At 42.5% G+C, this 22,867-nt stretch overlaps 1 protein-coding gene across 2 annotated transcripts in view; it reads right to left on the minus strand.

Annotated features, from left to right (window-relative positions):
- The window catches only part of GADL1 (glutamate decarboxylase like 1), a 102,653-nt gene extending 80,637 nt beyond the window's left edge, over window positions 1–22,016 (minus strand). Inside the window, exons 1-3 of one of the 2 annotated variants that reach the window (XM_034760839.1) lie at window positions 21,681–22,016; window positions 1,123–1,295; window positions 104–230 (exon numbers count right to left, since the gene is read on the minus strand). In XM_034760839.1, coding sequence (XP_034616730.1) covers window positions 104–230; window positions 1,123–1,295; window positions 21,681–21,717 — 337 coding nt within the window. In that variant the 5' untranslated portion in view covers window positions 21,718–22,016. Of the gene's footprint in view, window positions 1–103; window positions 231–1,122; window positions 1,296–21,680 lie in introns of those variants that run through there. The other variant, XM_034760840.1, reaches the window with a different exon arrangement.
- Window positions 22,017–22,867: the final 851 nt, after the last annotated feature.

Here is a 22,867-nt window from a genome sequence, read left to right on the forward strand (position 1 = left end):
CGTCACCTTGTTTCCTGAAGGGTAACAAAGTTTAGGAGAAAATACCCTGACTTCAGAGTTTTTGAGGGTAATAAGGTAACACAATTAGAACTCAAATTCCTACTAGTTTTGACGCTGTATCGAATAATGTCCTGGCAAAGTTGCAAGAGTCTCTGATGCGGCTCTCCGGTATCCCTCATTTCCAGATCGAGAAGTTTTTTCAGTTTTTCTGGAGGCTGCCATTCACAAACCTAATGATGGGGGAAATGCCAGCAATGAATACATGTTGGCTGAGGTGAAGACAAATGTTATGGTAATATAACCTCACTCACCAACGGATTCTGTAATGTAATGATTTCCAAAGTAAGAAAATTGCACTTAACAGCAACTCTATAAAAATGGCCTCATGGGATCCTATTTTTATTGTGTCTTAGGGACTCCTGGACTCCCGGCTCAAATTTGTTCTGGTTACAAAAATAATCTTTTTGCTTTTAACTGCTGGAGCTGCAAACTCAACCTGGAATATGGAAACCAAGATGAGTTGCTTCTGCTTTGTATATCTTTATTAGGCGTAATAAACCTGTAGACCAAATTCTGCCTTCAGCAAACCCCATGAAATCCCAGGATCTTCAAATGCTGTTGTGCCAGGGGCATGGAGCTGGCTCATGCAGCCCACAAATGGGCAAGGCCTACCTGTCCAGCACCTCTCTCAAATAGCCTCTGCAAATAAGGGCACTATGGAACCCAGACAAGTCTGTAATGCTGCCCTCCTCCAGTGGTACCATAGCCACCCTTCCTCAGGGTTGAATCCGCCTCTGACACAAATGCTCCTGCAGGCTCAGCAAACTCAAGGGTAAATTTGACCCCAAGAAAAAAAAAATAAAAAAAAAATTGGCATTTCAAAGTAATGTAGGAAACATTTTCTTGCAAATGTATATTTTAATTTAATTATGCTATTAAAAGGTTTCATGATGCCACATTTTTAAATCCAGACAGCTATATTTCATTTCAAAACCTAACCACACACTAAAAGCAAGTTCAATGCCATTTATGTGCTATAAAACTCAGCTGTCTTGGAAAGCTAAAGTTTTTAATCACTCATATCTATTATAATATATTTTCAAACTGATTCCAAGGCTTTACCTTCTCTGTTACATCAGCAGCTTTCTGTATGACCTCCTCCATTATGATCTTACAGGCATCTTCTACAAATTTTTCTCCTGCTTTTGAATCTGTTATTGGGCCATTCAGAATGACACCATTCACCAAGACAGCATTCCTCTTCCTCTGGAATATTTCCTGTTTGTCACTATCAACTGTAAAAGAAATATGACTTGGTTAAAGTGATGCCTGACCAGCTAAATCAGTGGTTCTCAGCCAGGGGTATATGTACCCCTGGGGTACGCAGATGCCTTCCGGGGGTACATCAACTCATCCAGATATTTGCCTAGGCTACATAAAAAGCACTACTGAAGTCAGTACAAACTAAAATTTCTTAGACAATGATTTGTTTATGCTGCTCTGTATACTATGTAAGTACAATATTTATATGCCAACAGATTTATTTTATAATTATATGGTAAAAATGAGAAAGTAAGCAATTTTTCAGTACTAGTGTGCTGTGACACTTTTGTATTTTTATGTCTGATTTTGTAAGTTTTTAAGTGAGGTAAAACGTGGGGGTACACAAGACAAATCAGACTCTTGAAAGGAGTATAGTAGTCTAGAAAGGTTGAGAGCCACTGAGCTAAATCATAAGTGGGGGGAAAAAAAAGCACTCTCTCATTACTGACAATGTATTAAACTCTGTACACATAGCCCAGTGTAATTAATGAAGTCCTTAGGGAAACAATTGCCATGGATCTTTGCATGCATTAAGAATGCAAAATTCGACCCTAGAATAGGAAGAGAACAGCTTTAAAAATAGAAATGATCTAATTTCATTAATTTTTAGATTAGATAGACAGACAGAAGGGACCATTATGATCATCTGATCTGACCTCCTGTGTAACACAGCCCATTGAACTTCCCCAAAATAATTCCTAGAGCAGATCTTTTTGAAACACATCCAATCTTCATTTTAAAATGGTCAGTGATGTAGAAGCCATCAAACACTTTGGTAAATTGGTCCAACGATTAAGTCCTCTCACCACTGAAAATTTACACCTTATTTGAAGTCTGAATTTGACTAGCTTCAACTTTCAGCCATTGGATTTTTTCTGCCCATTGAAGATCCCATTATTAAATATTTGTTCCCCATATAGGTACTTATAAGATGATCAAGTCAGCCCTTAACTCTTTCTTTGTGAAGCTAAATAGATTGAACTCTTTGAGTGTGTCACTATAAGGCATGTTTTCTAATCCTTTAATCATTCTCACGGCTCTTCTCTGAACCCTTTCCAAATAATCAACATGTTTCTTGAATTGTGGGCACCAGAATTGATCATAGTATTACAGCAACAGTACACCAGTGCCAAATAACCTCCCTACTCAAGATTCACCCGTTTTTCATCTCAGGATCACATTAGTTCTTTTGGCCACAGCGTCACGCTGGAAGCTCACATTCAGCTGATTATCCTCACATCACCCAAATCTTTTTCAGAGTATTTAGATAGTGGTAACATTCAAAACATGCTAGGGACCTTCCAAATACAGAGGAAGACACAGTCCCTGCCCTGAAGAGCACAAAGCCTGAAGTAAAAAAAGATGCCGGAGGTGACAAGCAGCTGGCTTATTAGGTCCATATTAAACACACTAGGTTTCTTTCTCCTCTGACCCTTCTTCCACCATTCAGCTCTTTTTCCTTCCTCATGGAGCAATTCCCAGCATCATTCCCAGCGGCCTTATGCTCTGAACTCCCTCCCTCCGTCCCAACATCTAGCCTGATTGTTCTGACCACACCACCTTTGTCCCTCTCCCTCAATTCTTCCACCGGCTCTCCCTTCTCCATTGCATCAAGTTCAAGCTTCTCGCAATTGCTGTCAAAGCCCATTCCCAACTCTACTCCTCTCCTGATCTCATCATATCACCCCACATCCAATCTGCTCTCCAATGATGCCATATCTTGCTTGTCCACTTCTCCCACAACCATCTCAATGCTTTCTTCCCTACCACCCTATGCATTGGATGCACTTCCTGAGGTGATCCACAAAGCCCTTCTCATCATCCCCTCATATAGATTTTTCCTGAAGCCACACTGCTTTTATATCATTAGGAAACTAGCTGACTAAGGCATCTACTTACCTACTTCGCTTATTTATCTTATGAGAGAAGATCAGGAGTCCAATTTTGGCTGAGATGAGCATAAAGTGGAGGGTGAGACATTCAGGAGGAGATGTCAGAGAAATAGGCTGAGCTGTGAGATTGAACAGACAAAGACAGGCCAGAAGTGGAGAGGTAGTTCTGCGACTATTCATGGGTGCAGAAGTGGTAGTTAAAGCCATGTGAGTGGATAAGGTTACCCGTAGATAGGGAGTACAGAGTGAAGAGAGGGTCTAGGACAGAGCCCTGTGTGAACTCCCATTGGAAAGTGACAGAGAGGAAGACTATCAACCAAACCGACACAAAGTACAGCCAGAGACGTGGCAGGCGACCCGGTACTACAGTAGGGCAAGAAAGGACAACATCTCAAGCAGGAGGGAGTGATCTGCAGTATCAAAATGCAGCAGGGAGGTCAAGGAAAATGAGAATGAAATGGAGACCCTGAGATTTGAGTAGGAAGAAGTCATAAGAGACCTTGATGAGAACAGTTTTGGTGGAGTGGAGAGGACAGAAATCTGGTTTGAAGGGGATCCATGATGAAGTTGGGGCAGAGGAACTCGGGGTAAAGATTGTAGACTGCACATTCTAGGAGTCTGAAGGTGGTCTGGTCCCACTCTAGCACGATCAAGAGCTTTCTAGCCAGGACGCTGCATTATTGCCATAGAAGGGCTTGTCTAGGCTTTTGTGGAGTGGCGAAGCAAACTGTGGCAGCAACACTCTCCCTCTTCACATTCTTTTTAACTCTTCTGTCAATTTTTAATTCTTTTTTGCTCCTATCTGCACTTCCTAGCAGAAGCAAACATGTGACCCTTTATGTTGACCTAAATAAATGACTGCCTATTTCCAGCATGCTGCCTGACAACATGAAGCACATTCACTTCAAATATCAGTCACAATTCACATTCCCACATGGAGGAAGCAAGAGAAATACAAAATAGAGCCTAGAAATATGGATGCAGTTGGTCAGTCCATAAAGAAATCCTTTCAATCCCATGACATTAGCTTTCTGCAGGCACAAAGTAGCTACTCAATTTTCTTCTCATTATTAGGACAAATAAGTTCAAATTCTGACCTGAAGTGGCCAGTCAGTCCTCCTATGAACTTGCCAACTTTTATAGATGCACATACTAGCTTCCATTAAAGTATTATTTTTACTTTTAATATTCTCTGAAGGAAGGATACGACTCTTAATTAGTAAATTTAGATTGATAAAACACACTCTTGTACCAAGCTTTTTAATCTTAATTAAAAAGATACACGTTCTCTTGTAGATCCAACATAGAATCTCACTAACAGGCAAGTAATATTCCATCCCTTCTTCAACTGAAAGCCACATAGGTCAATTCCCATCTTGCCTTAGAGCACACCTCAGCAGGAGATTGTACACAATGTCCAGCTTTGAAAAATCTGTGGTTTCTCTCTATGAAAACAAAGTTGATAGATTTCAGAAGATTTGCAGGATCTGGGTTTAGTGAGGAATGCGAAGACACCTACCTGCTCTTTGGGCACACTGAACAGGGAATTAGGGATTATTTTTGAATTTAGATTCAGTTCTCCCTTTGATGTATGTCTGACCCCCTTAAACGTTAACAGAATTTACACACACACGGGAAAATACTGTCCCTTTCTCTTCTACAGATGCTGTGAGCTTCACATGCAGCACCATTCATTTAGACCTACAGAGCAGGGGCTGGGGCTAGGATCTGAGAAGGCTACAAATGGGAGGCACACCACCTGTATAGCTGTTGCAAAGTTTCCCCCAGATTGCTCTTTTGGGAGAACAGGATTTTCTCCATGCAGAAAAAAAATGGAGCGGGGGAGGGGACAGTTCCTATTCTGTTCCCAGAACCTGCAGATGTCAGCAGGGCTGATGAACAGTAGGGAAAGGGGGGACAATTGTACTGGGGCCCCTCAAAACAATCTGTAACTGGGGTGAAAAGGGAGGAGTTGGGGCCCCAGCAAACGTGATGTACCGTGACCCAAAATTTCTCTCGACAGGCCTGGATGACAGAGGCTGTGCCAAAGCCACAAGGCTACCCTTGTGCCACTGAATCAGTCCCACCTCAGATCTCCTAGCCCAAATGGAGACATGCTGCCAGGACTTCCTCATCTTCTATTGCTCTTAGAACGACCCCTCATGGGGCTCTGCAGAAAAGTTAGTGCAGCCTTGTTCTGCACTAAACTTTCCCATGGGGTTGATTGTAGGCTAACAGTAGATGTTCTCCCAGCCTTGCCTTTCTGCACTGACAGGTTACCAGTCCCCAGACAGATATTTGCAGATCCTGGGGCGGAGGATAATGCTGTGGAAACAGCTGATTCCTTCCTGCTTCTCCCCCCACCCCCACAGAAAAAATTAGACTTACGTGCAGATTGCAGGGGACATCTGGCTGTTAGTTTTTATTCAGTCCTTATTCAGGTAAATTCCCATTCATTTAAATGTGAGTTTACTTGTTAAGCACTGAGTAAGGAGGTTAGGACTTGGCCCTCAGTACATTCTTAAATTAGTCTGGAGAACAACATGCTCTCCATTTACTCAATCAATTTCTCAATAGCTTTTGGCTATAGACTTCCACTTTGGCCTCTGAGCCAAATTCTAGCCTGGAATATACCACATGGATGTGGCTTCAATGGAAATTAATAGGAACTACAAATTTTTGCACCCAAAAGCAGAATTTGGCCCTAAATATACACATTTTCTGTGTTGGCTGGGTTTGAGTTTTGCAGGCCAAAATGTGGACTTAAAGTATTGTGACTCTTACAAATATCGCAAGACTTGCCGTAAAACTGATGTTTTACTTCAAGCCCCAGCCGCTACTCTTACATGAGAATCTGATATTTCAATTTTTAATATTTTTATAGTAAATTGTATCCCTCATGGTTTCAGAGCAAAGCGTGAAAACATGACCAGAATGTACCCTAGAAGCTCAAAAGGCCAGGAATACCCCAAAACTATTTTTTTTTTTTTTTTAAATCTCACAATTTTTAAGCAAAGCTTATGACTAGGGCCCTACCAAATTCACGGCTATGAAAAATGCGTCACGGACTGTGAAATCTGGTCCCCCCTTGTGAAATCTAATCTTGTGTGTGCTTTTACCCTCTACTACACAGATTTCACTAGAGAGAACAGCGTTTCTCAATTTGGAGGTCCTGACTCAAAAGGGGGCATTGGGGGGTCACAAAGTTATTGTAGGGGGGGGTTGCGGTAACTGCTACCCTTACTTCTGTGATTACTTCACAGCTGGACGGCCGGAGAGCGGCGGCTGTTGGCCGGGTGACAACTTCTGAAGGCAGCGTCCCACAACCAGCAGTGCACAAGGAAGGGTGGCAATACAATACCATACTATGCCACCCTTACTTCTGTGCTGCTGCTGGCGGCAGCCCTGCCTTCAGAGCTGGGCTCTCTGCCAGCAGCTGCTGCTCTCCAGCTGTCTAGCTCTGAAGGCAGGGCTGTCACCAGCAGCGCAAAAGTAAGGGTAGCAGTACCCCAAACCCCCCCACACACACAATAACCTTGCGACTCCCACCCCCAAATCCTTTTGGGGGGGGGGTCAGGACCCTTACAATTACAACACCATGAAATTTCAGCTTTAAATAGCTGAAATAATGAAATTTACTATTTTTAAAATCTTATGACTGTGAAATTGACCAAAATGGACTGTGAATTTAGTAGGACCTTACTTATGACTTTTGGGGGCCCAACTCATGTTTTTTTTTAAATGTCCTGAATTGGCAATACTGGACTTGGAGCAACCTTTAATTTTCCACTTTTAAATGACATGGTAGCTGGTTTAAATTGTGTGCTCTTAATACCCGTTTTTCCAAGCCTTAACTGTACTTTTCCTTTTAGAGACTATTCCAAACATCGTGGTCAAAATAGCATTACTTTGTCTATTTCTAGTGGGCTTTCAAAGCCCCTTCTAAACAACTGAGTTTTAAACACACACACAGTGGGTCTAAGAAAGCCCTTTATGTTTCACATATAGCCCACATGCTAAAACAGCATCTTCCCCCATACGTGTCCTATGTAATAATAAACACATGATCTACAGATGGTGTGATAGTGACACACTTCTTTGTTTTGCATTTTAAAAGCTGGAAGCAGCATTCTAAGCCGAGATAGAGAGAAGGCACACACAGAAAGTACACCAGCAGCAAGTGCAGTTTCAGGTAAATGGCTCAAGGCTAGAAGCAATGCTAAAACATTAGCAAATGGAAGTGCTCTAAATCTGAGATTAAGGATTACTGACTGTTCAAGATGGCCTGTGACAAACAGAGGAACTGATCCAGCTCCCATTCAAGGCAACTGGGGATTTAGCCATTGGCTTCAGTGGGAGCAGGATCAAGCACATAATTCTGACATTTCATTCTGAAAGTACAATATTCTACCTCAAAAGCTTAATATTTTCAAACCAGCATTCCATTTTTATGATCAATATTACTTTCCTCAAAAGAAAGCAGAAAATATGAGCACCTAAAGTTGAAACAATACACACAAAAACAATACTCTCTTTGATGTTACCATCTTTTTCACTATGCAAGCCTTATTAACAGTTAAATATGTGATTCTGTGTTTGCATAACATAGAAAAACCTTTGCTGCTATATTCTCACTCTGCAAAACGAAACTGGAGCCTGTGCTTGACACATTCTAACAGCATTTATTTGAGTAGAATAAAATGTCATGGTGAGATTTACTACTTACAGGAGGCACAGAACTAGAGGGGGGATGGGTGAGAGGTTGCACTGTGAGGGACACAGCTTGTGTCTAAATATAAAGCATCAAATCCTGCTTAGATTGCTCATGAAATAGTCTCGTGACTAAGTGAGTAAGGAGAGCAGGATTTGACCCAAAAGAGTAAATCACAAATTGTAACAAAAATTCATTTCACTAACTTCATCTGCATTCATCCTAAATAGATTTTAATTTTAAATCATGGATTCAACCTCTCAAAATTATAAAAATTCTTTCTTGTATTAAATACTAATTGCTAGTACTCCCTCCAAAAGTATTCTGCATCTTTTGTATGAAGTGAATTAAAAAAACAATTGGACAAATTCAATTTTGAACTGTCCGCCCTCCAGTGTACACTAGTTTGTTGTTATTGTCATGCTGCACATTAGAATATCAAAACTCAATCTGTGCTGTGCTATATGATCATTGTTATGTATGCCACTTGTGATATAGATTTTTTTAATAATTTCTTTGTAAATATCCATGATTAAAGTAAAGCTTGTCTGGTGATACGACAAAATATATTGTTTTGTGGTAAACTCATTTCTCAGGCCTGCTACTAAGGAACAGCTAAGGATTACAGATGAAAAGTTTGTTAGAATCCATCATACGATGCTTAAAGTTGCACTTGGGTAACCCACTCAGGGCATCAAAGCAGCTGTATCACACCACTCCGGCCCCATAACATTGCAAAGAAAATCCTCAAGTGTTGTAGAGTTGGCATATTGTTGGGCTCCTACACCACATCTCCTCCCTGCTGCTGGTGAAGGGGACATGGCCTGAGGAAAGGGGGCACGGACAGGGTGCTTGCCTTTGAAATGCTCTAACTTCTATCTAGAGGCCGGCCCTGTACACAACAGCCCGAGGATTGTAATAGTGCAATGGTGAACCTTATGGTGCAGAGCCTGAGGTGCTGTAGACCTCTTTTACCCACACACAAATCCCAGAGTTGGCAAGAAGCCACCTTGGCCCTGGATGTAGGATAGCGTAGCCTCTGGGCTACGCTAACTTGTGCCTCGTTGCAACAGTCCCTGTTCCAGTAGATGGGAATTACTGAAGTTCGACTATGCTTTGAACAAGCCCACATACCTGATTTGCCCTGTATGACAGGAAGGGTTAGGAGGAGATGGCATGGACATGGCTATGCCAGCCATATGCCATTCAAAGATTCCTCTCTGCTGGGTAATCTGTGGTCAGGCAGCTAAAGTGGCTCTGACTGACACGAAACAGACTGACACGAAGCAGTCCTATCAGGAGCCACGTCCTGCCCCTAGTTGTTTCCAGAATCCTGAACAGATGCAGTCTGAGTGCGAGTGCTTATAAAGCATTACGCCTCTGCCCAAACACCCTGCCCACTGAGTGCTTACTAAGCATGACATTATCAAGCAGGACATCTTAAAAATGAAATGAAAACCACCAACCAAAAATAACCGAAGACAAAGTAGCAGGGTTCTACACTGCAGCTCAGGAGTGGATGTTAATATTTAAGAATGACATTTTGATGTCCCAGCCAAGTAATTGAAAGAGTGATTCATGCTGTAATATTTCCCAATTAGGAAAAGAGGCTGAAGAAAATTGGGATTCATCTTAAATTGAAACTGAGAAATGGCAGGTTCTGAGTATGAAATAGAAATCCTAACTCCCTGACCCCAATGAAAGGCAGCTTGCTTATATGTTCTAATGTTTAATATCTGCAAATGATGTAGCGAGTATATCAGACATAAAATGGTTCTTATGTAAATTAAAAATGGTCACATTATAATGAATATTTTACTGCATATGATATTTTTGGGTCCGTAACAAGTTCAAATAGCTAAAATTTGATCGGTTGTTCCTATCCATTGATCCCAAAACAACTACAGAAATGCCCTCTGACTCCTCTGCTATTCACTGGAACATCAAGGGAAAAACTGGACATAGGTCTTTTTAAATGGAGGTCTTCCTACATGATTTTAAAAGCAATGCATGACAGCCTTTAATTTTATGCAAGTGTTGTATTTTTTTTGGTCATTTAAAAACATATTTAAACACCAATCTTTGCAAATTCAGCTGAGGAAGCAGTCATTTACTAAAACAGCACATGTTAAACAATACAAGTTAAAATGTAGAAGTATATAATTAAAAAGGAAACTTCAAATTTCTTCTCTACGTGGTTATTTATTATGAATTCAGTTGCAGCCAAAATAAGTCTGTTTCCTGACTTATTTTTTTAATTCATACTGTACGTTTCACAAAATTTCTGCTTCAACAAAGTACATCTTAACAGTGGTGATCTTAGTCCTTACGCTAACTACATTACCTTCACAAAACTCCTCTAGGAAAGGTAAGTATATCAGCTCTATCACAGACTTCCTGCATGACCTTGGGCAAATGACTTAATCTCTCCGCGTCAATACCTCACATGTAAAATGGTGATAATATATTTTTTTTTTACCTTTACCTATATCTACATAGATTGTAAACTCTTGGTGGCAGGGACCATCTCTTACTGTGTATATGTAGAGGGCCTAACCCACAATTAGGGCCCAAATCTCAGTTGTGGCCACTGTATACAAAAAATCATAATGTAGCTGCCTTTCTGGGCCTCTCTTACCACTTCCAAAAATAGGAACAATGTCACACAAGCAGGTCAGTAAAAGAGCAAGGATTAGAATTCACAGTTTCAGTCTTCCAGCCACATAACACCAGACTCTTGTCAAATACGGTTTTGGGCACATCTAGGAGAAGCCCCAAGTTCCATGCACCATTAATAACACTGCTGGTCTGCCAAACAGGGCACAATCATGGGTTGGAACCCCCAGTTGGACTCCATAGATCTTACCCTGCATAGGGCCAACTATGCTTTTAAGTTATTTAGCGTACATGTGTGTTTTTGGCAGTACCTCTCCCAGAACTTCAAGAGACAGGATCAGTGAGTGACAGTGCACATGAATGGCTCCCAGTCAGACCCAGACTACCCTCAAGAGAGAGATACTTAGAGTCATAGTAGCCTAAGTCAGGGGTCATAGTAACCTAGTGCCAAGAGTGTCATGCATGCTAAAATCATCAGCTGGCTGGACCGAGATCACATGGTTTAAGCCAGCTGAAAAGGGAACCACAGCTATACAACTCTCCTGTACTTTTGACCTACCTTTCACATTTTTCCCAGATGCCCATGGGCAGGATGAGTGCAGGCTTTTCTTGACCATTCTGATTGCTTCCCTTACATAATTTGTCATTTCAAGTCAGCTTCTGCATTGTACTACATGAACATCAGTTATATATGATGTGTTGTTGCCTGCGGTGTTTCATTTTGCCAAGTTTCCTAGCTCTGTAACACCATATGTTTGCATCAAAGACAGCAACAATATCGTATGATTGAGTAGTGCTTGATAGAAAAAGAGGTTTCAAAAGACCGACAGTGTCAATGTGGAAGACACATTGAGACAAACATTGGCAAGATAGCTCATATAGCTAAGGGCGGGGAAGAAGCATCAAAGGAGAGAACCATGCCTGGTAAGACCCTGCCATTTTTCAGTAGAGGGGAATCATTATGAGGAAGCCCAATATTGCATAAGACTGGGCTGCTGAGATAAGGATAGCACTCACAAATCTAGGGCAAGCAGAGGGATATTCTGAGATAGCTGATCCCTCCATATAGTTATTGCTACCTCAATAAATAAATAATTTTTTGCTCAGCAAGGACTACAAATACCTAGTAATTTTGATGGTGTTCAAAATATACATATGATCCTTTGATTTTTTTTTTTTTAAAACAAATCTGTTTTATTGTTGCTTGCCTATATTTAGTAATTTTTTCATAATAATTCGGGCTGTCAATTATTGCAGTTAACTCACGTGATTAACTCAAAAATTAATTGTGATAAAAATTAATCACGAATAATTAGTTTTAGTCACACCATTAAACAGAATATCAATTGAAAAACATTTTTGAATGTTTTTCTACATTTTCAAATATATTGATTTCAATTACAGACTACAATGTACACAGTGCTCACTTGATACTATTTTTATTACAAATATTTCCATTTATCATTTTTACAAATAGTATTTCAATTCACCTTATACAAATACTGTAGTGCAGTCTCTATCATGAAAGTGCAATTTACAAATGCAGATTTTTTTTGTTACATACCTGCACTCAAAAACAAAACAATGCAAAAACTTTAGAGCCTATAAGTCCACTCAGTCCTACTTCTTGTTCAGCCAATCATTAAGACAAACAAGTTTGTTTACATTTGCAGGAGATAATGCTGCCCACTTCTTATTTACAGTGTCATCAGAAAGTGAGAACAGGCATTTGCATGGGACTTTTGTAGCCGGCATTGCAAGGTATTTACGTGCCAGATATGCTAACATTCATATGCCCCTTCATGCTTCAGCCACCATTCCAGAGGACATGCTTCCATGCTGATGATGCTCATTAAAAAAAAATAATTTCTGACTGAACTCTTTGGTGGAGAGCTGTACATCTCCGGCTCTGTTTTACCCGCATTCTGCCATATATTTCACGTTATAGTAGTCTCAGATGATGACTCAGCACATGTTCATTTTAAGAACAGATTTGACAAAACACAAACCAGGTACCAATGTGAGATTTCTAAAGGTAGCTACAGCACTCAACCCAAGGTTTAAGAATCTGAAGTGCCTTCCAAAATCTGAAAGGTATGAGGTGTGGAGCATGCTTTCAGAAGTCTTAAGAGCAACACTCCGATGCAGAAACTACAGAACCCGAACCACCAAAAGAGAAAATCATCCTTCTGCTGGTGGCATCCGACTCAGATGATGAAAGTGAACATGCGTCAGTCCACACTGCTTTGGGTTGTTATCAAGCAGAACCCATCATCAGCTTGGACACATGTCCTCTGAAATGGTGGTTGAAGCATGAAGGGACATATGAATCTTTAGTGCATCTGGCATGTAAATATCTTGTGATGCCAGCTACAACAGTGCCATGCAGATGCCTGTTCTTACTTTCAGGTTACACTGTAAACAAGAAGTGGGAGCATTATCTCCTGCAAATATAAACAAACTTGTTTGTCTTAATGATTGGCTGAACAAGAAATAGGACTGAGTGGACTTGTAGGCTCTAAAGTTCTACATTGTTTTACTTTTGAATGCAGGTTTTTTTGAAAAAAGCAACAGAGGGTCCTGTGGCACCTTTGAGACTAACAGAAGTACTGGGAGCATAAGCTTTCGTGGGTAAGAACCTCACTTCTTCAGATGCAAGTAATGGAAATCTCCAGAGGCAGGTATATATCAGTGTGGAGATAACGAGGTTAGTTCAATCAGGGAGGGTGAGGTGCTCTGCTAGTAGTTGAGGTGTGAACACCAAGGGAGGAGAAACTGTTTCTGTAGTTGGATAGCCATTCACAGTCTTTGTTTAATCCTGATCTGATGGTGTCAAATTTGCAAATGAACTGGAGCTCAGCAGTTTCTCTTTGGAGTCTGGTCCTGAAGTTTTTTTGCTGCAAGATGGCAACCTTTACATCTGCTATTGTGTGGCCAGGGAGGTTGAAGTGTTCTCCTACAGGTTTTTGTATATTGCCATTCCTGATATCTGACTTGTGTCCATTTATCCTCTTGCGTAGTGACTGTCCAGTTTGGCCAATGTACATAGCAGAGGGGCATTGCTGGCATATGATGGCATATATAACATTGGTGGACGTGCAGGTGAATGAGCCGGTGATGTTGTAGCTGATCTGGTTAGGTCCAGTGATGGTGTTGCTGGTGTAGATATGTGGGCAGAGTTGGCATCAAGGTTTGTTGCATGGGTTGGTTCCTGAGTTAGAGTTGTTATGGTGCGGTGCGTGGTTGCTGGTGAGAATATGCTTAAGGTTGGCAGGTTGTCTGTGGGCGAGGACTGGCCTGCCTCCCAAGGTCTGTGAAAGTGAGGGATCATTGTCCAGGATGGGTTGTAGATCACTGATGATGCGTTGGAGAGGTTTAAGCTGAGGACTGTAGGTGATGGCCAGTGGAGTTCTGTTGGTTTCTCTTCTGGGCCTGTCTTGTAGCAGGAGGCTTCTGGGTACACGTCTGGCTCTGTTGATTTTATATTTGTAAATTCAACTTTCATGATAAAGAGATTGCACTACAGTATTTGTATTAGGTGAATTGAACAATACTATTTCTTGTGTTTTTTACAGTGAAAATATTTATAATAAAACACACAAAGTGAGGACTGTATACTTTGTATTCTGTGTTGTAACTGAAATCAATATATTTGAAAATGTAGAAAACATCTAAAAATATTTAAATTATATTGTATTCTATTATTGTTTAACAGTGCAATTAATGGTGAGATTAATCACAATACATTTTAATTGCATGATTAATTGCAATTAATTATTTTTAATTGCTTGACAGACTTAATAATTATCAAAAAGATTTACTGAAAAACAGCTCATTAGCAAAAAATGTGCCTACTCCAGGTTTGATAAGCTGGTTCCCTGCTTTAAAAAAAATTTAAAAAAGATTCATTTGAATTTTCTATAAGCATATTTTTAAATTTGGGGACACTAAAATTGTCTCTGCCTTTAAGATCTATTTACTTCTTGTTTGTTTGGATCTCATTACATTTTCAGAGGTGTATTCCTCTCTTCACGCATGCACTTAACTCAGTGATGCACGTGCATTCAAAGTAGAATTAGACCCCTTTGATTCCTTATAATCACAAAATCTATCATTTTAGGATCACATTCCCTCAAACTGCCTTCCACCTTCACTACCAATTCCTCCCTCTTGGTAAGAATCAAATGTAAAATGGCTGTCACCCTGGTTACTTCCTCCATCTTCTGAAACAAAAAGTTGTCCCCAATACATTCCACAAATGTATTGGAAATTTTGTGTTTTACCATATTACTTTTCCAACAGATGTCTAAGTAGTTAAAGTCCCCCATTATCATCAGGACTTGTGTTTTGGATATTTATGCTGTTTGTTCCAGAAATGCCTCATCCACCTCCTCTTCCTGATCTGGTGGTCTATGATGTCACCCTTACTTCCCACCCCCAAGTCCCCTTTATCTTTACCCAGAGACTTTCATCTGGTCTGCCTCTCACCTCCTTCTGGACTGGAGAACAAGCGTGTATGTTCTTAACTCATAATCCACCACCTCCTCCCTTTGTATCTTGCCTGTTCTTCTTGAACAAGCTTCCTGAACCCCTCTATACCAATATTCCAGTCATGAGACTTATCCCAAGTCTCTGTGACACCAATTAAGTCATAATTTAGCTTATGTACTAATACTTCCAGTTCTTCCTGTTTATTCTCCATTCTCCTTGCATTTGTGTATAGACCTCCAAGATTCCCTCCATGTACACACATAAACCCCCATTATTGCTAATAAGAGACACCCGTGTGCACAGAGGGCAAAAAAAAAAAAAAACCAAACAAACAGAAATATTGGCGCAAGTTGACTGTGTCCAGCCAATTCTTCTTAAATGGCCAATTCTGATGCTTTACAAACAATTGCCTCCAACGACCTCTGCAGTCCGTGACTGCAAATGATCAAACAAAAAGGGTCGCTGGAAAGTTAACTTTTTTGGTTATTGCAAAGTTGCAAGCAAAAATGTTTTCTATGCATATTTTGGATAAATGTTAAAAAGTTACTGTCCTACATTTGAATATTTAAAAGGAACACAAATGCAAGTCTGTGTATTTCAATTTTTCCATGCTTCATGTTTAAACATACTGTAAATGTTGATGGAAATCTAAATGCCCTTCAAATAAGAAGGCAGCTTACATTAAGTAGGAAGAATTCAGACACATGAAATATAAATTGTCAAATAAGCAATAAGAACAGAGTTAATGTGCAGTAAGATTCCCAGTGCATTATAATATGACAATTTCTAGCTATGTAATTGACAAGATATCTTAATCAAATAAGACATTATTTATCATGCTTCTCAAAATGTCAAGTTACGCAATCTTACTAAACACTCTCTAAATGCCGAGAAAAATCTTCATATTTTAATGAAGTTTGCATGTACTTATGTATAATGGCTTTATTCTATGCTGTCTTGATTTTTTGCAAATGTTTCTTTTCTTGCAAGTAATTGATATTAACATACGATGGAATCTCTCTCTTCTCAAATGAGATTTTAAGACAAAGAAAGGGATTTATCCTGCAGTCCTTACTCTGGTCAAACTACCAGGCAACCTTAACTTCTGCTGCATTTGCTAGGTTGCACATCACACAATTTCGGGTGGAAGCATCCTGCATGAAATAGATGTTCTCCGGCTCATCTCTCCATTCTGCCAGCAGCAGCAGCTACAGTATAGCTCCCCAATCGTGCACTATTCACACAGAGGAGCATCCAGCAGTTTAGAGTTAAAAGGGAGCATATTGCATAATCTGTGCTCCTGTCCCCTGTGATTTTTGGCACTGATTCTATTCTGCTCTATCTGATGGGCTAGAGGGGGTTCGTATGAGACTCTTCTGAATGGGCTCTAAAGGCTGAGTCTATGAAGGAGGATCTCAGCTTTCATGTTATTAAAAAATACGTAAGTTTCTGGGCCTCTTCCTTGCCAAGATAGACTGGGAAAAGTGAATTGATGTGTGCACGCACGCACACACAAACATTTAGTTTTTACATACAACATGTAAGTTGAAGTACGGGTGTATCCTAAAGAATCATCTTGCGGATCCTCTCCACAATGATTAAGTTGGCCCTGTTCATAATGGAGTCATAATTTATGGAGAAAAATTGGGCTACAACTGACAGCAAGTGGTTTGAACTTGTTTCAAACCCCATCCAAAAAAATGCTAAGGCTGACTCTGCTTGTTAAAATTTTCATCCCCTTCTGAGAGCTCCCACTATTGCTGTGACTGTAGTAGCTGCCATGAGAGCTCTAGATACATACCAGGGATGAACCAATGCCACTCCTGTAACTCTTTCCACTTTGCCAAGCACTGCCGTAGTGCAAAATGAGAGCCATACTACTGCTGCACTGAGTGGGAGTCCTGTAGTCACTGCACCCCCCCTCTCCTCCCACTGATGCCTGCACAGTCCTACTAGGAGCATTATGAGCTGGTACTGAAAAGGAACATGGAGCCATTTCCTACCAGCCAGAGGAGAACTACCCATGCATCAGCCCAAAGATCAGCTCTCAAAACTCTCACGTGCTACAGGAGACCTCCAGCAGTTAGGGGAGATCTGCCCACCTCAAGAACTGAAGAGGACCCATTCCCCATCGGACTACCCAGCCCATCACTGGGGGGGACCCACCTGACCTATCCCAACTACCTAAGTTGGCAAGACAACATGCCTGCAAACCACTGCCACTAGCAGGTCACAGAGCCACCCACCTTGCACCACCACTGCTATTGTGAAGAACACCTGCGAGATAGGGAAACCACTTGGAGGACCTTCAGTGAAGTAATGGGCAGAGGGACACATAGCGGGTCAAAAAGTACTATGCGAGGTGGTGGAGGGATGGAATGATTCTTGGGTATAGAGGAAAAATATAAAAGTTACAGATGCTTTTGTGAGGAGAGAGAGCACAGAAGTAGCTTACACAAGGAATGTCATGTGCACTGCTGACTAGGCCCATCATTTTAGAGGGAGCCCCTTATTTAAATTTTTATAAACACCAACACCATTGCACAGCAGAAGGAAACACAGGGGCCGCTAGCTGTGCATTTCAGTGAGTCTGACACAAATCAGTGGCCACTAAAAGTTTATTTTTAGTTTTGTCTTGATAAAGAAAATTAAAATTTGTTTGAGATCAATAATTTTCAAGGATGCTCAGTCCCATGTGAGTCTCTCTCACGCAGTAGGATGTCTGGAATTACAGTGTATACTACAACATATTTCACAACACACCAGAAATGTCATGTAGCTATATGACATTCATTTGACTTATGGGAATCTAAACAAAACAAAAGATCGTGGTTCTTAAATAATAAGAATCCGGAGCTTTCATTTAAAAGTATATTTTATTGTTATTTTTGTTGATTTACAATTTTTCCCCACAAATAAAACGCTCAAGATTTAAACCCCAAAACAATGTAAAAAAGTTGAGATCCTGGGAGGTAGGAATCTAGGACACAAATTCTCACCCTGTGGGTTGCAACCAGGTCTCAGGGGTCTCAGCAACCCATACTTTATGACTAGAAGGAAGGGGGATCCAAAACCTTTTTTCTGTTGTAACGGGGTCATGGTATGGAAAAAATTGCACTGATCTAGAATATTCTTCTTGAGCTTATGGGAGGTGGAAGGTCCATCCCTAAGTACCTTTTTTTTTTTTTTAATTTCCAGACTAGCAATAGTTTCCCCCATTATTTTTTAATGAAGTACAAACAAACTTGTGTACAACAACTTTATTCTACACTATCCGATTTCTTGCAAACATAGCTCATTGAATAGAACAGAATAGAATCAGGGCCAATGGGGATTAAAAATGAATGAACAAAAGACCAAATTAATGGTAATGTCAAAAATCAAGAAACAGACTAGCCTAGTCATTAACGTTGTAGACAAACAAGTAGATAACTTCCACTACATGGGTTCCATCATTACATGGGACAATCTCTATGAAGATGACATGAACAAGCAGATAGCGACTGTCAGCAGAACTTTCCTGTGTCTGAATAAAAAAGTTTCAAACCTTAAATCATGACAGATAAAACCAGATTATACACAATGGTCATTGTACCCGCATTACTTTACGGTTATGAAACATGGGTACTGACAAAAGCATCTGGAGCAAAAGCTGTAAACAGCTGAAATGAGGTGTCTGCACTATATCATAGATGTGACATAGCATTTCTTAGGCATTCTAGTCATCTATAGAGGACTGAAAGTACAGGGCATGATTGCAATCATCAAAAGGCACCAAGTAAAATGGCTTGGCCACATTGCTAGGCATAAAGGAGACAGTGGTATAACATGGTATTCAAAACCATCCAGGCAGCACCTGATTTTCAGAACAATAAGGCTCAAACGGTGGTTCAAAACAGATGTGGATGGAATCTGCTCATAAACTTGGCCCTATCCAAGCTCACCACTGGAGAAAGAAGAGTATGATGAATAGTTTTTTCCACTCAAGAAACCAGTAAGTTGCATATTTCTAATTTTTGCAAGTTAGTGGTATAGCAGTAACCTAAATGTATAAATGCACCAAACTATATGCTCTTGATAGTTATCCTGTCAAACCTCATTAAAGGTACCACAATTATATGAAAAATAGGTCTCTCTCATCCCTAACATCTATAAACTTATGTTTTAAGCTTTGTCCATTACCTGTTCATTTAACAGCTCTCTTCCTTATAATATAGCTCAGTGTACTACTGTTATAGCTTTCCGGTGTAATAACTAATACATTTATAAAATAGGTTTATTTTTCTTTTCCTAAGGTACTTGCTTCAAAGAGCATCATTATGTTTCTGTGCATACTTATGTCCAGAACAAGGGGTGGGTGGAGGGGCTAAGTATTGTTCTTTAAAGAGCATTTATTTTAACAAAAATACTGCATTACAGTATTCTAGAGTACTTGTTCGAAACACTATAGCATCTTAAAGGGTTTTCAGTACATTACTGGAGCACTTTTATAAAGGGAGGTTATTTATATCCTACACCCATTCATTTTGATGGGCTCCATAAATTGATGTGAAAGTTCCTGCTATAGGAGGAATACATCAAGAGACCAGCAAACCCCCTTCCACACCATTATCTCAAGGAAATTCCTCAGAACTCCCCCACTTTTCCACCTGTGACATCCCAAAGACACCTTCACTCCAGGCACTGCCCCCCGGCTCCAAAGGCAGATGATTTTTCATTGTGGGTAGGCAGGGAAAGGTGCACTCACGCCCAGGGACATGTGCACTCAGTAGGGTTGCCAGTTTTGGTTGGACATATTCCTGGAGGTTTCATCATGTGACAATCTTTAATTAAAGATTAATCCGGAGACAGTGTGGCAGGGGACACACGGGGTCACATGTCTGTCTCCCTTCCCTCTCCCACCCACTCCCCATTTCTGGGACCCCCAGCAGTAGGAGGCAGTGGCTCCCCCTGATGGCAGCACTCACCATGTGTCTGTGCAGCTCAAGGAGGGAGGAAGCAGCAGGCTGTGGGCTGAGCTTCCCCCTGCTACATGGGGCTGCTTCTCCTTCCCTGCTGCTGGAGTCCCAGCACTTCCCACTGCCTGCTTTGCAGACGGTCCGCTGAGGCAAGTCATGGAGCTACGTGGTGCTCAGTGCCAGGCAGCTCAGGTGGGGCCCCATCCAGCCCAAGAGTCCCAGGGGAGCAGGCTGAGGGGGGGGGGAGGGGGAAAGAGTGGGAAAGAGGAGAGGCAGACCCTGCAGCCTCCAATGTGTCTATCAAGAAGGTGTTTTGGGGGCATCATATTCCCCCCCTCCAATAAGAAGTGTCTTGCTAACTGAGACGCTCAAGCCCCAAGCGCCATCCCACCCTGATGGCAGAGGTGGGACTGTGCATCCCAGCTGTGTTGCTCCTTTTGTTGGTCTTGTTTTGAACTCTTGCTACATTGACTGAGGATAGTTCGGCAGGGAGCAATGCCTGCAACCTCTGTGAGGGGCTGGGCAGCCAGAGACCAGGAGGAGGAGGTAGTTGTTAGTGTATGTCAGGGGTTCTCAAACTAGGCGTCAGGACCCCTTAGCAGGTCACAAGGTTATTACCTGGGGGGTCGCGAGCTGTCAGCCTCCACCCCAAACCCAGCTTCGCCACCAGCATTTATAATGGTGTTAAATATATAAACAAGTGTTTTTATTTTATAAGGAGAGGGTTACACTCAGAAGCTTGCTGTGTGAAAGGGATCACCAGTACAATAGTTTGAGAACCAGTGGTGTATGGGCAGGTCTTCACTACGGAGGGGGGGAGGAAAGGTCAATTTAAGATACGTAAATTCAGCTACGCAAATAGCGTAGCTGAATTCGAACTATTGGAGCCGACTTACCCCACTGTAAGGACGGCGGCAAAACTGACCTCCGTGGCTCCCCCTCAACGGCACTTACTCCCACCTCCGCTGGTGGAGTAAGAGCGTCGATTTGGGGATCGATTGTCGCGTCCCGACGAGACGCAATAATCCGATCCCCGAGAGATCGATTTCTACCCGCTGATTCAGGCGGGTAGTGTAGACCTAGCCTATGTTATCTACCTACATATTAAGTTTCAGGGTGTGGAAGCAGAGGCAACAGGTGGGGCAGTCACAGAAGCTTTCAATTATTCCCCCTCCTCAGCCACTCTCCACACTTACATGTCACTCAGTGCTTAATCTGTGCCCAGGCCTGAGCCCCGGCACCTCTAGCCTTGGCAGTGCATAGCCCCGGCACCCCTGGGCTTGCCACATCAGTTATGAATGCAAAAAAAATTGCTTGAGCCCCGGCCCTTGGCAACTCTAGCGCTCAGGGCAGGCTAAGGAAGCCACTGTGCTGAGAGCAGGGGCAAGTCCCAGCCCAAGAACCCCAGTGCAGATCGGTCGCGTGGCAACAACCCCCCCCCCCCCCCCAGCAGCTACACCCCCTCCCCGGAGGCAGCCCAACCCGCCAGGTTTCCCACCACGCGGGGACCCCCAGCTCTACCGAGCTGAGGACCGGGGTGAAAGGAGGCGGGGGTGGCCAGCGAGCGGAGCCCCAGCCACGACACCCCCTCAGCGCTCCCGCGGAGAGGCAGAAGCCGGCCCCTGCGGGCGGCCCTGCTCCCGCGCAAGGGAAGAGCCAGAACTCAGGCGCTGCCCAGGTCGCCTTTACCCTCCATCTCGCCTCCGGAGCCGGCGCTGCTGTTCATGGACGGCCCCCGTGCAAAGCGCCACCCAAGCGCTGTCCAGGCGGCTGCGGCTGCGGCTGCTGCTCGGGTGCGTCTCGCCCTGCGCCGAAGCCCGCCCTTGGCAAATGGCCGCAGGTGGAAGGCAGCGAGGCGAGCGTCTCCCGTCGCGCAGCCACAGCGCAGTCTCCGCAGCCCTGACCTGCCCCTCCAACAGCTGCTGCCGCTCCTCAGCCGCCGCCGCCCGGCCCCTGATTAATAACTTGGGCGAGGCTGGCTCCCTGCCCGCCACTTGTCCAACCCAGGGAGCCGCTGGCGCCGCGAGGAGACGCAGGGCACGTAGCGGGACCCGGTCCCCTAGTGCAATAACTACCCGCGTGGGCGTGGTGTGACTAGCGCTGGGGCTCGGGAAGTGTTGAAAGGGCAGAGCTGGTCATGCAGCACCCCACGCTTTTGATTGCATTCCTCAGGCTTTGGTGGGGTCCCTCTCAAGCGCAACGGGAAGATTATTTCCATGCACAGTCCTTGGTTTTGCATCTCAGTTCGTGATGAGCAGCACATGATGCGGAGCGGGGGAGGAACAATTTGAATAAGGGAGATTGGCGTTACTCACTGGAAACACACACCGCAAAGCCCTTTCTCGGGGAAGAGAGCGATTGTCTTTAAATTAATCCCCGGGGAAGGGAGCTACCTCCTTGTCTGGGAAATTTTAACGGCCACAGGGAAAGGCTTACTGCAAAATCCTGCAACCTCAAGCGGGGTGGGAGGAGAGTTTGTGTTTTGTATATTTCTGTTGTTTGTTTGTGAGTTGTTGTTTTGTATGTGGTTCTTTAGCCACCTAAATAATATTGCAAAACGAGTGGAGCTCCCTAAATAAAGGCAAAAGCGATTAAGTTTGATGGAGTTTGTAGGAAAATATAAATAGGCCTGGGCTGGTTGGACTACAGGGTCAGATCTGCTGCAAGTTGCACAGGGTAATGCCAGAGTAACTCCATTTAAATCAGTGGAGTGATGTGTGAAGTGAGAAGAATCAGACTCTGTGGGTATAAATAGCAGGCACCATAGTGGGGTGGAAAATTGGGAATGTGGCAATTAGGGCATTATCCCAAGCTGTGACAGTATGCATCAAGGAGATTTAAAAAAACTTCAGAGGGAGCTGTTCAGTGGTTCCAGG

This window comes from Trachemys scripta, chromosome 2, assembly GCF_013100865.1.
Source record: "Trachemys scripta elegans isolate TJP31775 chromosome 2, CAS_Tse_1.0, whole genome shotgun sequence".
NCBI lineage: Eukaryota > Metazoa > Chordata > Testudines > Emydidae > Trachemys > Trachemys scripta.